The sequence below is a fragment of the Littorina saxatilis genome, linkage group LG9, assembly GCF_037325665.1.
Source record: "Littorina saxatilis isolate snail1 linkage group LG9, US_GU_Lsax_2.0, whole genome shotgun sequence".
NCBI lineage: Eukaryota > Metazoa > Mollusca > Gastropoda > Littorinimorpha > Littorinidae > Littorina > Littorina saxatilis.
The window spans coordinates 46,951,791-46,964,257 of NC_090253.1; the positions used below are offsets into that span (position 1 = coordinate 46,951,791).

Genomic DNA, 12,467 nt, shown 5'->3' on the forward strand with positions numbered 1-12,467 from the left:
TGATTAAAACAACTGCTTAGTGCTAACAAAGCATGAATCTTAATGATAACGTAATACATGTTTAACTGTTAAGACCATAAAAAACAAACAAACCTATATGCTAAAATAACTTCGAACTTTTAAGAACTTCTTATAAGATACACAGCACAGCTAGATAAACACCAGAATGATAAAACAAAAGGCAACTCGTTAAAACTATTAAATGCATCAATGTCTAAAACACGAAAGACTCAAATATAAGATACACAATTCTCTAAAATTGTTTATTAAAACTGAAACCGACCTGCTCAAAGTAAACCATACCCACCCCCTCCCTACCCACCCCCAACCCTCCTCCTACTAAATACTAATTATTTCTACTCTTAACTTCCCAACTACACGTTATCCATAAACTATGCACAGGAACATGTGTGTCAGCATTATGTGGCACCGACATGACTTGTGCGGGTCCAATTTACGTTCTGGACACTGCGGTGACCTTCTAAAAATAGTAACATAAAATAGAACGCCGGGAATATCCGAAGATGCCCCCTCATACTATAGTGCACCATACAAAGGAAGGGAGGTAAACGCTGAAAACATGGAGAAGATAAGGAAGAGTTACTGGGAATGGTGAAATGAACAGAAAAACCAAAATCGGTTCAGCGCTGCGCGCTGAGAGCACGTGTTGAAATATCTCATCGATGATATTGTGTCCGGGGTGTAGCTGAATACGGTGTCCAAATTTGAAAAAGATCCACCGAGAACTTTGGCTTTGGTGTGTCGGTATGGGGGCCCGGGTAGCTGAGGTGGAACCAAAATCGGTTCAGCGCTGCGCGCTGAGAGCACGTGTTGAAATATCGATCAGGTTGTGTCCTGTCCCGGGTGTACCTGAATATGCCCACCAAATTTGAAGCAGATCCATCGAGAACTTTGGCCGTGCATCGCGCACACACAAACACACACACAGACAGACAGACAGACAGACATACAGACAGACAGACAGACAGACAGACAGACACTAGTCGTATATATCTATATATATATACGACTTGTGTCTGTGTGTCTGTGTGTGTGTCTGTGTGTGTGTCTGTGTATCTGTGTATTCGCCATGCACGGCCAAAGTTCTCGATGGATCTGCTTCAAATTTGGTGGGCTTATTCAGAGAGACCCCGGACACAACCTCATCGATGAGATATTTCAACACGTGCTCTCAGCCCGCAGCGCTGAACCGATTTTGGTTCCACCTCAGCTACCCGGGCCCCCATACCGACACAGCAAAGCCGCTACACCACATCACAACGCCAACGTTCTCGCTGGATCTTTTTCAAATTTGGACACCGTATTCAGCTACACCCCGGACACAATATCATCGATGAGATATTTCAACACGTGCTCTCAGCGCGCAGCGCTGAACTGATTTTGGTTTTTGTGTTCATTTCACCATTATAAGTAACTCTTCCTTATCTTCTCCAGTGCTTGGCGTTTATCTCCCTTCCTTCGTGTGGCTTTCCCGTTTGTAAGTTACTATTACTATTTTTAGAATGTCACTGCGCTGTCCACTGCGCTGTCCACAACGCTTCCCTTGCACCCGTAAGTTGTTCTTACTGTCAAAGTGAAAAGGTCGAATCAATTTATAGCCACGCGAAAAATACACTCTCACCTATCTCTATATATTTATAGATACAGATATGCATATATATATATACGGCTTCTCTGTGTGTGTGTGTGTTTGTGTGTGTGTGTGTGGGCAAAAACCTGTGTATTGTAGAGTTCTGTTTGTGATGTGGTCTAGCGGCTTTTGTCTGTCTGTATGTTCTGGCATTTGAGAAGCCACAGCAAATAATATAGGGCTAAGAAATAAGCTCTAAAATTCTCAATCCCGTTTGACAGGACTTCGCCTTCAAAGGTGATTGTGGTGAACCGCCACGCTGTCTGTCTCTGTCTCGCGATTCACCCCGGCGAAGCCGGGTATTCCTCTAGTTTAACTATTATACGGCTTGTGTGTGTCCGTGTGTTCGCGATGCACGGCCAAAGTTCTCGATGGATCTGCTTCAAATTTGGTGGGCATATTCAGGTAGACCCCGGACACAATCCGGTCCATGCAAATTTTGAACACGTGCTCTAAGCGCGCAGCGCTGAACCGATTTTGGTTTTTATGGTTTTTCTGTACATCCATTCCCAGTAACTCTTCCTTATCTTCTCCAGTGTTTGCGCGTTTATCTCCCTTCCTTCGTGTGCACTCACCCAGCAAAGCCGGCGTACGGTGCGCAACTCACCCGGTGGTATTCGGCTCCTCTTCTTCCCGGCGAAGCCGTGTATTCATCTAGTACATATATGTATTTTAGGTCCGTTATCCATTCATTTTGATTCATGCGAAGTCAATAATTACAAGTTGTTCGGAACCAATCTCCTGGCATCTGAGAGAATAACAAGCATTGCATTTAACAAGCGCCTTTCATCATCATTTGGTTGTTGTTGTTGTTTTGTTGGTATTTGTTTTGTTGTTTGTATATTTGATTGTTTGGTCGGTTGATTGGTTGGTTCATTGGTTGGTGTAATTATAACGATACTTTTGTTGTTTCTAACATCAACATCAATAACAACATTATTGTCTATCCAAATGTCTATTGATACAGAAAAGGTGTAACCTGTCCTTGGTATGCCTAAAGCTTCAAATACCTCGTACATTATCCAACATAAAGGGTTTCAATTCTATTTCAAGTCAAATATTTCCCACAATATCATGCACACAACTGCAGCTACATTGAAACCAGTATCCTTCAACCATTAACAAAAGTGTCTAATTGGTTTTGTATGAGGTGTTGTAACCATGTCATTCTTTTCGATGAGGGGTCTGATTTGCTTTTCTTGAATTTGAATCAGTAGATTCGGAATAAATCTTGTGGAATAAACTATGATAAACGGTGCTGTTGGACTGTTGCGTTCTTCTGCTCATGTGGAAAGAGCCTGAGAACGTGTGTGTGTGTGTGTGTGTGTGTGTGTGTGTGTTGTGTGTTGTGTGTTGCGTGTGTTGTGTGTGTGTGTTTTGTGTGTGTGTTTTGTGTGTGTGTGTGTGTGTGTGAGTGTGTGTGTGTGTGTGTGTGTTGTGTGTGTGTGTGTGTGTGTGTGTATGTTGTGTGTGTTGCGTGTGTGTGTTTTGTGTGTGTGTTTTGTGTGTGTGTGTGTGTGTGGTGTGTGTGTGTGTGTGTGTGTGTGTATGTGTGGGGATGTTTGTGTATATGGGTGTTTCTGTGTGTGTGTGAGAGGAAGGGGGGGGGGGGTATAACGCGTACTGCGCTTTGGTGTTAGATATGTAACTCGATCATTTTCAGAGTGTGTGTACGTATGAGCGTGTTTTTATATGTGTACAAATGATCAGTATGTCTTCGTCGGTCTCTCTTGCAAACACACCCACCCACACACACACAAACACCCACCCACACACACACACACACACACCCACACACACACAAACACCCACCCACACACACCCACCCACACACACACACTCACACACAAACACGCACACATACACACACACAAACACGCACACATACACACACACGCGCGCACACACACGCACGAACGCACGCACGCACACACAGACATACGCACGCACGCACGCACCCGCGCCTTTAAGTTGAGCGCTTTTATTACACCCCCGGTATAGGGGTGTGTATAGGTTTCGGTCGATGTGTTTGTTTGTTTGTGTTCGCATATAGATCTCAAGAATGAACGGACCGATCGTCACCAAACTTGGTGAACAGGTTCTATACATTCCTGAGACGGTCCTTACAAAAATTGGGACCAGTCAAACACACGGGTAGGGAGTTATTGGTGGATTAAGATTCTACAAGGACTTATAGAGGGACATATTAATGGTCAAAGGGAAATAACCACACTTGTTAGCAGTGCCTGCTCAGTTGGTGGCAGTGAGAATGCTAAGGACGGGGGTGTTTTTCCTACCTCGGAGGAATTTCTTGTTAGTAACAGTTTCACTGTTACCTAATTTACAAAACTTTGATGGCGTTCTCTTTCTTACCCAACCCACCAACCGTTATAACGTGTTTTTAAATGTTCAAGCAATATTATATTCCTCCAAGATATGCAGTGGTAACTAGAACCCGACTGACATCCACACTCAAATCACACGAAATCGTTCCATTGCCTGTGTATGCGAAGGAGGAATGCAGAAGGCGGACTTAACAAAACTGAATCGGGCATATGAACGCACACGAAGTATGTTAAAACTGGATCTTCCGTGAAAGTCCAGATTTGAGTGTGTTTGTGTGTGTGTAGGTGTGTGTGAGTGAGTGTGTGTGTGTGTGTGTCTGTGTGTGTGAGTGCGTGTATGTGTGTGTGTGTGTGTGTGTGAGTGCGTGTGTGTGTATGTGTGTGGGTGTGGGTGTATGTGTGTGTGCGTGCGTGCGTGCGTGCTAGTGTGTGTTTGTGTGTGTGTGTGTGTGTGTGTGTTTTTGTGAGTGCGTGTGTGTGAGTGCGTGCGTGTGTGTATGGTGTGTGTGTGTGTGTGCCGTGTGTGTGTGTGTGTGTGTATGTGTGTGTGTGTGTGTATGTGTGTGTGTGTGTGTGTTTGCGTGCGCGCGCGCGCGCGTGTGTGTGTGTGTGTGTGTGTGTGTGTGTCCCCTGCACGCAGTTTGGCTCACCATATCAGATCTGACCATACGTTAATCTGGAATAAGATTATCCCTTCACTTAAATCACAAACATGGGAGCGGTGTGTCCATGCATATGCAAAGTGTGAATGTTCTGATACATTCATTTTTGAAAAGTCCACTACTGTAGTAACGTGTGGAACAAGAATGAGTCAAGATGTCGATGTTTGGTTAGTGTACAAAGTGGAGGGATTGTCTCATCCCATGTAAAACCATCCATGGATTAATTTGTGAGTTAAGTCATTTGTATGAGAGGGGCTAGATACTAATTAGTTTTATCATCCAGTTTCAGTCGCCTGTGTGTGCAACAAGTGATGTAACGTTACACCCGTTCTGGTCATACGATGACACCGCCAAGGACTAGAGTGGAAGGATTGCTTTAGTTACAGGTACATTATAAGTTGTGTGCATTTTCTAAGTCTACACAGTTGCTGTTTTTGTGCGAGGCTGCTAGTCACCGTGGGCTTTGAAACGTGTCTGTGAGTACTGTTGTGTCCCACTCTCTCTCTCCTTTTAAAACTCTCTCTCTCTCTCTCCCTCCCTCTCTCTTTCCCTCTCTCTCTCTCTCCCTCCCTCTCTCTTTTTCATTTCTTTCGCTCACTTTCTGTTTGAATTGTGTTGGTGTCAAACTTCTCTAAAGACATTAAAGGCGGTACGGTTTTTTAAGCCGTTGCAGTGGAAAATATAATAAAATGCGGTACATTTCAATTACTCATTAAAGGGACAGTGCAGGGGTCACAGGGGTCACTGTAGTGCTGAAGCAACGATTTGTGCGTACGTGCACACTCTCTCTCTCTCTCTCTCTCTGTCTCTCCTCTCTGTCTCTCTCTGTCTCTGTCTCTCTCTCTCTCTCTCTCTCTCTCTCTCTCTCTGTCTCTCTCTCTCTCTCTCTCTCTCTCTCTCTCTTTCTCTCTTTTTCGCCTGCGTGTGTATGTGATTCTGTCTTACGGCGGGTTTACCTGTTTGTCTGTAAATTTCACGATGACATAAAGCCAAGCAAGTCAAGGTCTTGTGAAGGTGTTTTCACACGCCATTTTCTGTATGAGAAGTAATTTAACCCACCCCTTCTAGTCACATGATGACGAAGCAAAAGGGCGGAACGGAGACATTCTATAGTCATATATAAAGTTACAAAGAAAAGTACGACCGAATTTGCAACACACACACAAATGCGTTTCGAAAAAGCACACACGATCTAAAACACTAAAACAGTGCAGACATGTACATTGCTATATCAATTAAGTATAAGATATGTTTTTATCCCGTGACCTGCTTCTTTGTCTCTTTAAGTTGGTGTGCACCCTGCGTATTTTCTGGTTATTGCGGAGCGTATTTCATGGTTACCTCTCGTTTCCACTTTATTCTAATTGATTTGTACCGTTTCTTAGAACCATTTGATAAACCACTTTATTCAAAATTGGCTGCAAAAATAATGTGAATTTATCCAAAAACGCAATTCGTCGCCTGTTTAATACTTCTTGTTTGGAGATACCTTTATTATTTTCCAAATATCATTGACGAAAGCCATTGAAACAATATATGTGCACTCGCTCAACAAAGACAATAATGTCAAATTATTGGTCATGAAGAATTTACAAAATAGAGCTCAAATACAGAGTATCTTTGAGAAAAACAGAAACAAAATCAAGGGAGAAAACTCTGGTTGTTAATGGACCTTTCGTAATTGTACAGAAACGTCTTCAGCTTATTTCAAGTCAACCAAATACAATTTCGTTGGTTTGTGTACAAGTTTCGGTATCTATTCACTATCCAAAATGAGCCGGTGAAGCACTACAAATACACGTGGTGGTTGATCTGAAAGCAACTGCGAGATGTCGCATTGGGTCAAAGGTCACCCAGTAGAGTATTAGGTGAGTTACATTTGATCAAAATAATATCAGTTTCAGCAGCAAAATCGTGATTTAACTAAGCTTTTTCGACAAGAAAAAACTAAAACTAAACTGCAGGCTTTCTGTTTTGTTCATTTGTTTTGGTTCAAATCCCATATTTAATGCGGGGAAGTTAACTATAGCTTCGTGCATACATATTGTCAAGCGGAAGGTCTTTGTGAGAGGATGCAAGGTTTTTAAATTCTATTTTATGAAAACATTTTGTTACACCTCACACCTTCGCAGGTTAGTGGGTATAGTTCTTTGCTTCAATCTGAGCGGAAAATGCCCCCCCCCCCCCTCCCCCCTCTTGTGTGTAAATGGGAACGTATTTAGGAATATCTTCTGGTCCAATGTACAAAACGAATAATCCCTTTCTATTGAAAATATGATGACTTTCAAGCTGTCAATCTTTTCTATTTTTCGATGGAAAGGTTGAATTATGTCTCTGTCTCTGTCTCTGGATCTATCTGTCTCTGTCTCTGTCTATGTCTCTCTGTCTCTGTCTCTGTCTCTGTCTCTCTCTCTCTCTATCTCTCTCTCTCTCTCTCTCTCTCTCTCTCTCTTCACAAACAGAAAAATACATCCCATTTAATGAAATTGCACTGTAATATGAAAATAATCCTGTTTAGTTTGTTCCGTTTGGACACAGTTACTCATTTTCTGATTTTTCGTTTATTTTTGACGAGATTATGATGCTCTTGCGCAAAATCCATTGTTTTCCAGAGTTAATGTATTATTTCATAGTATGCTGACTTTCCGTTTGGTTTGCAAATTGGTGCTCTGCACCCAGTCTTAAACACTTTTGAACTACAATGTTTCAATATAATGCGCTTCTTGTACATAAACTTATATTCTTTCATTAATGATGTATTTATGTAATGAACAATGAGTTTTTAGTAGTAGTTATACTAGTAGATTAATTAGTCACTTTTTATGGAGATGGCCAGATGCAACAAAATACGCCTATCCTTATTCTGTTACCCTCGTAAAATAATTGTCCTTGTCATTGTCATTGTCATTGTCTCTCTCTCTCTCTCTCTCTCTCTCTCTCTCTCTCTCTCTCTCTCTCTCTCTCTCTCTCTCTCTCTCCCCCCTCTCTCTCTCTCTCTCTCTCTCTCTCTCTCTAAAGAGATTAGTGTTTTCATGTTTAAAATGTACAACCAGGAAACACCTTCATACATCCAAGACCTGTTTGAGCGTCCTCCTGGTAGAGCGAGGCTTTTGAATTATACGCTACCGCTCCCACGCATTGATTTGTATAAATCTAGTTTATCCTACTGGGGATCGCTTGTGTGGAATTTACTTCCAGTGTACTGTAAAACATGTCAAACCCTTTCGTCTTTAAAAAAAAAATCGAAAATATCTTTGTCAAAAATATTTCTCTCCCTGCACTTGAAAATCATAACTGTTACTGCATCACATCTTAATCATCATTTTATTAATCCATGAACCACGTTATTATAGCAAGTGTTTTGTTAGTTTTAACCTGATTACAAATTCTTAGTTAATTAGTTATTCGTTTGGCTGTTTAAAACATGTTATATAAATATATAATTGTAATGTATAATATCATGTATGTCTAAAAGGGACTAAGATTAGGCATTGCCTAAAACCTTTATCCCTTTGTATTAAAGTTTTGAATCTGAATCTGAATCTCTCTCTCTCTCTCTCTCTCTCTCTCTCTCTCTCTCTCTCTCTCTCTCTCTCTCTCTCTCTCTCTCTCTCTCTCTCTCTCGGATTTAACCATGAACAGTTCATTGGTAAATGATAGAAAAAGTCTTAATACTTACCAAAACATATGTTGAATGGAAATCCGCAAAAGCAGCTAGGTGAATGCTTTTGCGTCAACATAACTGCAGCTGACCCCAAAGGTATAGCCAGCAAGGATAAAGTTGATCGCATTTACCCTAACTGTTGTAAAATCGACCAGAATTTGGTAAAATCTAAAGCGCTCGATACAAGCATGACAAGCTTCTCTCGTCCTATCCCCATATGAACATTAACAAGCCGTGCCAAATGTCAATAGAAATGCAAACGTTATTTTACCTTTTCCTTTGTATTTTCTTTTTCAGATTGCAGGTGTTCTGTGCTAAAGCCAAAATACGCAACATCGTTCGGCGTGAACAACAGCGAGAGCCTTATTCGCATCAATTTGAATTAAAACTACACAATGGCTACTGGTGGCAACGACGCGGAGTCTGTAACGTGTGCTGTGTGTTTGGAAATCTACCGTGACCCTAAGTTCCTGCCGTGTCATCACACGTTCTGTGCCCAGTGTATCACTGGCGTCGCTAACCGTCACACGGGGGGTACCTTCCCCTGTCCCTCCTGTCGCGAGCCCGCCTCTTTGCCCAAAGGGGGAGTGGCCGCCCTGCAGGCCAACTTTTACCTCAAGAAACAGTCAGAGAACAGCAAGGAGATGTGTAAAATCCACACACAGAGAGAGCTGGAGTTTTACTGTGTCAGGTGCCAAGAGGCCATCTGTATCAACTGTAAGATGACCAAACACGAGCAGCACCAGACAGAAGACCTTCACACAGCCATCCAACACAAACACAAAGAACTACTCACTGACAAGACTCGCCTGCAGAGAGCCGTTAGTGATATCATAACAAGAGTGAAGACAACGCGAGTAGAGCAGCAGGCCGTGCTGGACAAGAAGGCGGCAGTGGAGAAAAATATACGTGATCGACACGCCGTCATGGTGGCCGCTGCCGACAAGTTCAGAGACGAGGCCCTGGACTCGCTTCAATCTGTCAGCACACACATTGACAGCGACATTGGCTGGAAACTGAAACTGCAAGAATGCGACCTGGAGGAACTCTTGGACATTCAGCGACAAGTAGAACGTGCCTGTACCAGCGGAAAAGCGAGAGATGTCATCTCTGTTGTCCAAGAGATGAGGACAGGACGCGGTAGTGAGCAGGCTGTCAAAAAGCTGACGTCACAGAAGCTCAGAACCATCTGTCGTCCCGTCCTCCGCTTCAAGGTCACAAGTGACGTCATACTGCAGAAGGCACGTGGCTTTATGGGCACGGTGACCAAGATGGAGATGGAGGTTGAAGCGTCTGAGGTGAGGATGTTGAAGCGGTTCCCGTGTGGGCAGGAGTCTGACATTGAGGTCTTTTGCCTTGGACATGTTGACAGTGACCCGCCTGGTGTGAGGGTGTCGTATGAACGGCGCCAGTTGAAAGCAGACGCTCCCGGGAGGCTTTACAGTGAGGACGGGCAATACAAGCAAAGTAATGTACGACTCGGTAAATTTACATTCAACAGATCTGCCAAAGGAAAGTCTATGTGCAGTAAGCCTCGGGCAGGCTGCAATGACACATTCTGCAAATCACTGACAACAGCACACTTCAGACTGAGCAACGATTTATCTGGAGAGGCAGATATCGACATTGTCACAGTCATATCTACAGATCCATTGAAAGCAGAAGCTAAAACCGACTTCAGCATCAACGTGAGATCCCATCGTGCATTCGACGTGGACGACACGGAGCAGTTCTTCGTCGTGGTGGAAGAGCCCCAGCTCCCCGACGTGTGGCGTAAAGTGAAACTGTACCGACGACCGGGAGCGGACGCCATCAGCACCTACCGCCCTCCTGCACATCTCCCTTGCTGCCAGCCGTCCGACGTGTGTTTCTACAGGCTGGGCGGTCAGCACGTGCTGCTGGTGACAGATGAAGAGAACGACGCCATTCACGTGGTGGATGTGAGCGGTGGGTGTCTGAGGTTTGTGCGCTACCTGGCCCCGGGCTGTCCCTGGCTGATCCAACCCACCGCCATCACTGTGGATGTCTCCGCTCGCCTGTGGCTGGCCTGCAGGGGTGGTACCATCATCTGTATGGAGCCCCTTGACAAGTGATACACAGGTATGCGTGGCACTCTTTATGTGCCCGCCTGCTCGTCTGTTTTTCTGCTTGTCTGCCTGTCTCCCTATATGTCAGCCCGTCTGTCTGCCTTCCCCCTCTGTCTTTGTATCTGTCTGTCTCTCTCGTTCTCACCTTCTCTCGCTCCCTCCCTTTCTCTCTCTTGGTTTCCCTTATGTATTGTTGCCTTTCTATCCCTCCCTGTCCTTCCCCCCCCCCCCCCCCCATCTCACTCTCTCTGTTTCTCTACCCCCCCCCCCTCTCTCTGTCTGTCTGTCTCTCTCTCAGTCTCTCTCCCTCTCTCTCTCTCTCTCTCTCTCTCTCTCTCTCTCTCTCTCTCTCTCTCTCTCTCTCTCTCTCTCTCTCTCTATCTGTGTGTGTTTGTTATGCGCCAGTACAGGCGACCAGAAAGTAATACATACTTCAAGGCATTGACAAAATGTATGGGGCCAACAGTGCATACGTGTGCACAGATGTGCCAATGATTACCGTCTATGCATTAGACGTGTACATCAAACTAACGACAGCATTATAGGCTTTTCTAATATATTTTTTTTCAATTTTCCAGGTGTGACGGGACGGCTACAGAACTCTGTTACAGAACGGTGCCCATGGAATCAACAGAGTTGTATGTAACGTGCCCTGTAGTCTGGACTCGCTGATTGTGATAACAGTCATGTCACTGGAGTGCTCCTGCACTCTGCTACGTCACTGTGCTCAACGTGTCTATAGTTGATTTTTCTTAATTCAAACATGCTGATTTGAATTTAATTCGACATGCTGATTTTGATCAATTTCACTTGGAGAGCTCCTAAACGCTGTTAAATCATTGTGGTCAAGGTAAGAACATAGTGATATGTAACGTGTTATGCAGTGAACTTGCTGATCTTGATTTATGTTGCTGGTGTGACGGGAGAAATTCATGTACTCTATTGCATCACTGTGACTATCAAAGGACCCACACAAATATATTATACAACATTGTTTGTGGACGGGACTTGCTTATTTTGAATTATTTCAACTTGCTGATATTGATGTGGTTCACTGGTGTGACGGCCGTAGTGCTCTTGTACTTAAGGGATCAACACAGTGACATGACACGTGCACTGCAGAGTGGACTCGCTGATTTTGATTGATTTCAACATGCTGATTAATTTGATACATTTTACTTGTGATATATAGGAGTGCTCCTAGCTGTACTCTAGCTGGACTCTAGCTGTTACATCTCTGTACCCAAGAGCTCAACACGTACAGAGAAACGTAACATTCTTTGTAGATTGGACTTGCTTCGTACATGTTTCTATCTTCAATTTGTTGATTTTGATTTAATTCAATTTGCTAATTTCGATTGATTTCACAAGTGCTGTTACATAAATATACTCAAGGTTCGAACGCAGTGCTAGTGATATGTAACGTGCTCTGCTGATAAGACTCGCTGACTGGAATTTATTCAACTTGCTGTTTCTGATTTATTTCTGCTGTTTCTGATTTATTTCGCTTGTGTAATTGGACTACACTGTACCCTGTTGAATCATTTTCCCCATGAGACCAGCACAGTGATATAATAGGCAAATGCGCTCTACGGGTCATTATTCGTCTTATACTTATCTCCTAGTAATCTGAGAGGTTTCAAGTGCAACTTTTCAGTGCTGCTAGGAAATACACACGAAGATCGTAGTCGTTATTATTATTATCTGTATTGGATCGATATTTTAAATAACAATTGTATCGTTGCAGACATTTGCATCAATTGCTTTTATTACAAATCTTGCAAGCTTGAAAACCCGTTTTGTTCTTGCGTTTTTCAAATTTAATGTGCATAAACACATTTATTACTTGGAGTCAATTTTAGGCCCTAAACAAATCCGTTTTTGATGGTTGCAGTTTTTGGGGTTGGTTAACCTTTATTGAATAAATAAAATAATGAACGAACAAATGATTAATGACAGATAAAACAAACCTGCAAACTGACAAACGGAGGAATGTTGCATAATTGGATACATGAATGAATCATTAAATGAGATCACGAGTCAGTGCATGAAGATGCC

General features: G+C 43.2%; 1 protein-coding gene across 1 annotated transcript; it reads left to right on the forward strand.

Moving 5' to 3' along the window:
* The first annotated feature begins 5,051 nt into the window (after positions 1-5,051).
* LOC138976274 (tripartite motif-containing protein 59-like) lies at positions 5,052-11,564 on the forward strand. The gene is made up of 3 exons (XM_070349118.1): positions 5,052-5,134; positions 8,620-10,422; positions 10,988-11,564. The coding sequence occupies exon 2, from the start codon at positions 8,718-8,720 to the stop codon at positions 10,413-10,415; it is 1,698 nt and encodes a 565-aa protein (XP_070205219.1). The 5' UTR covers positions 5,052-5,134; positions 8,620-8,717; the 3' UTR covers positions 10,416-10,422; positions 10,988-11,564.
* The last annotated feature ends 903 nt before the right edge of the window (positions 11,565-12,467 follow it).

Bases quoted from the DNA above. Each gene is read 5' to 3' on its own strand.
- LOC138976274 (XM_070349118.1), top strand. From the start codon at position 8,718: ATGGCTACTGGTGGCAACGACGCGGAGTCTGTAACGTGTGCTGTGTGT.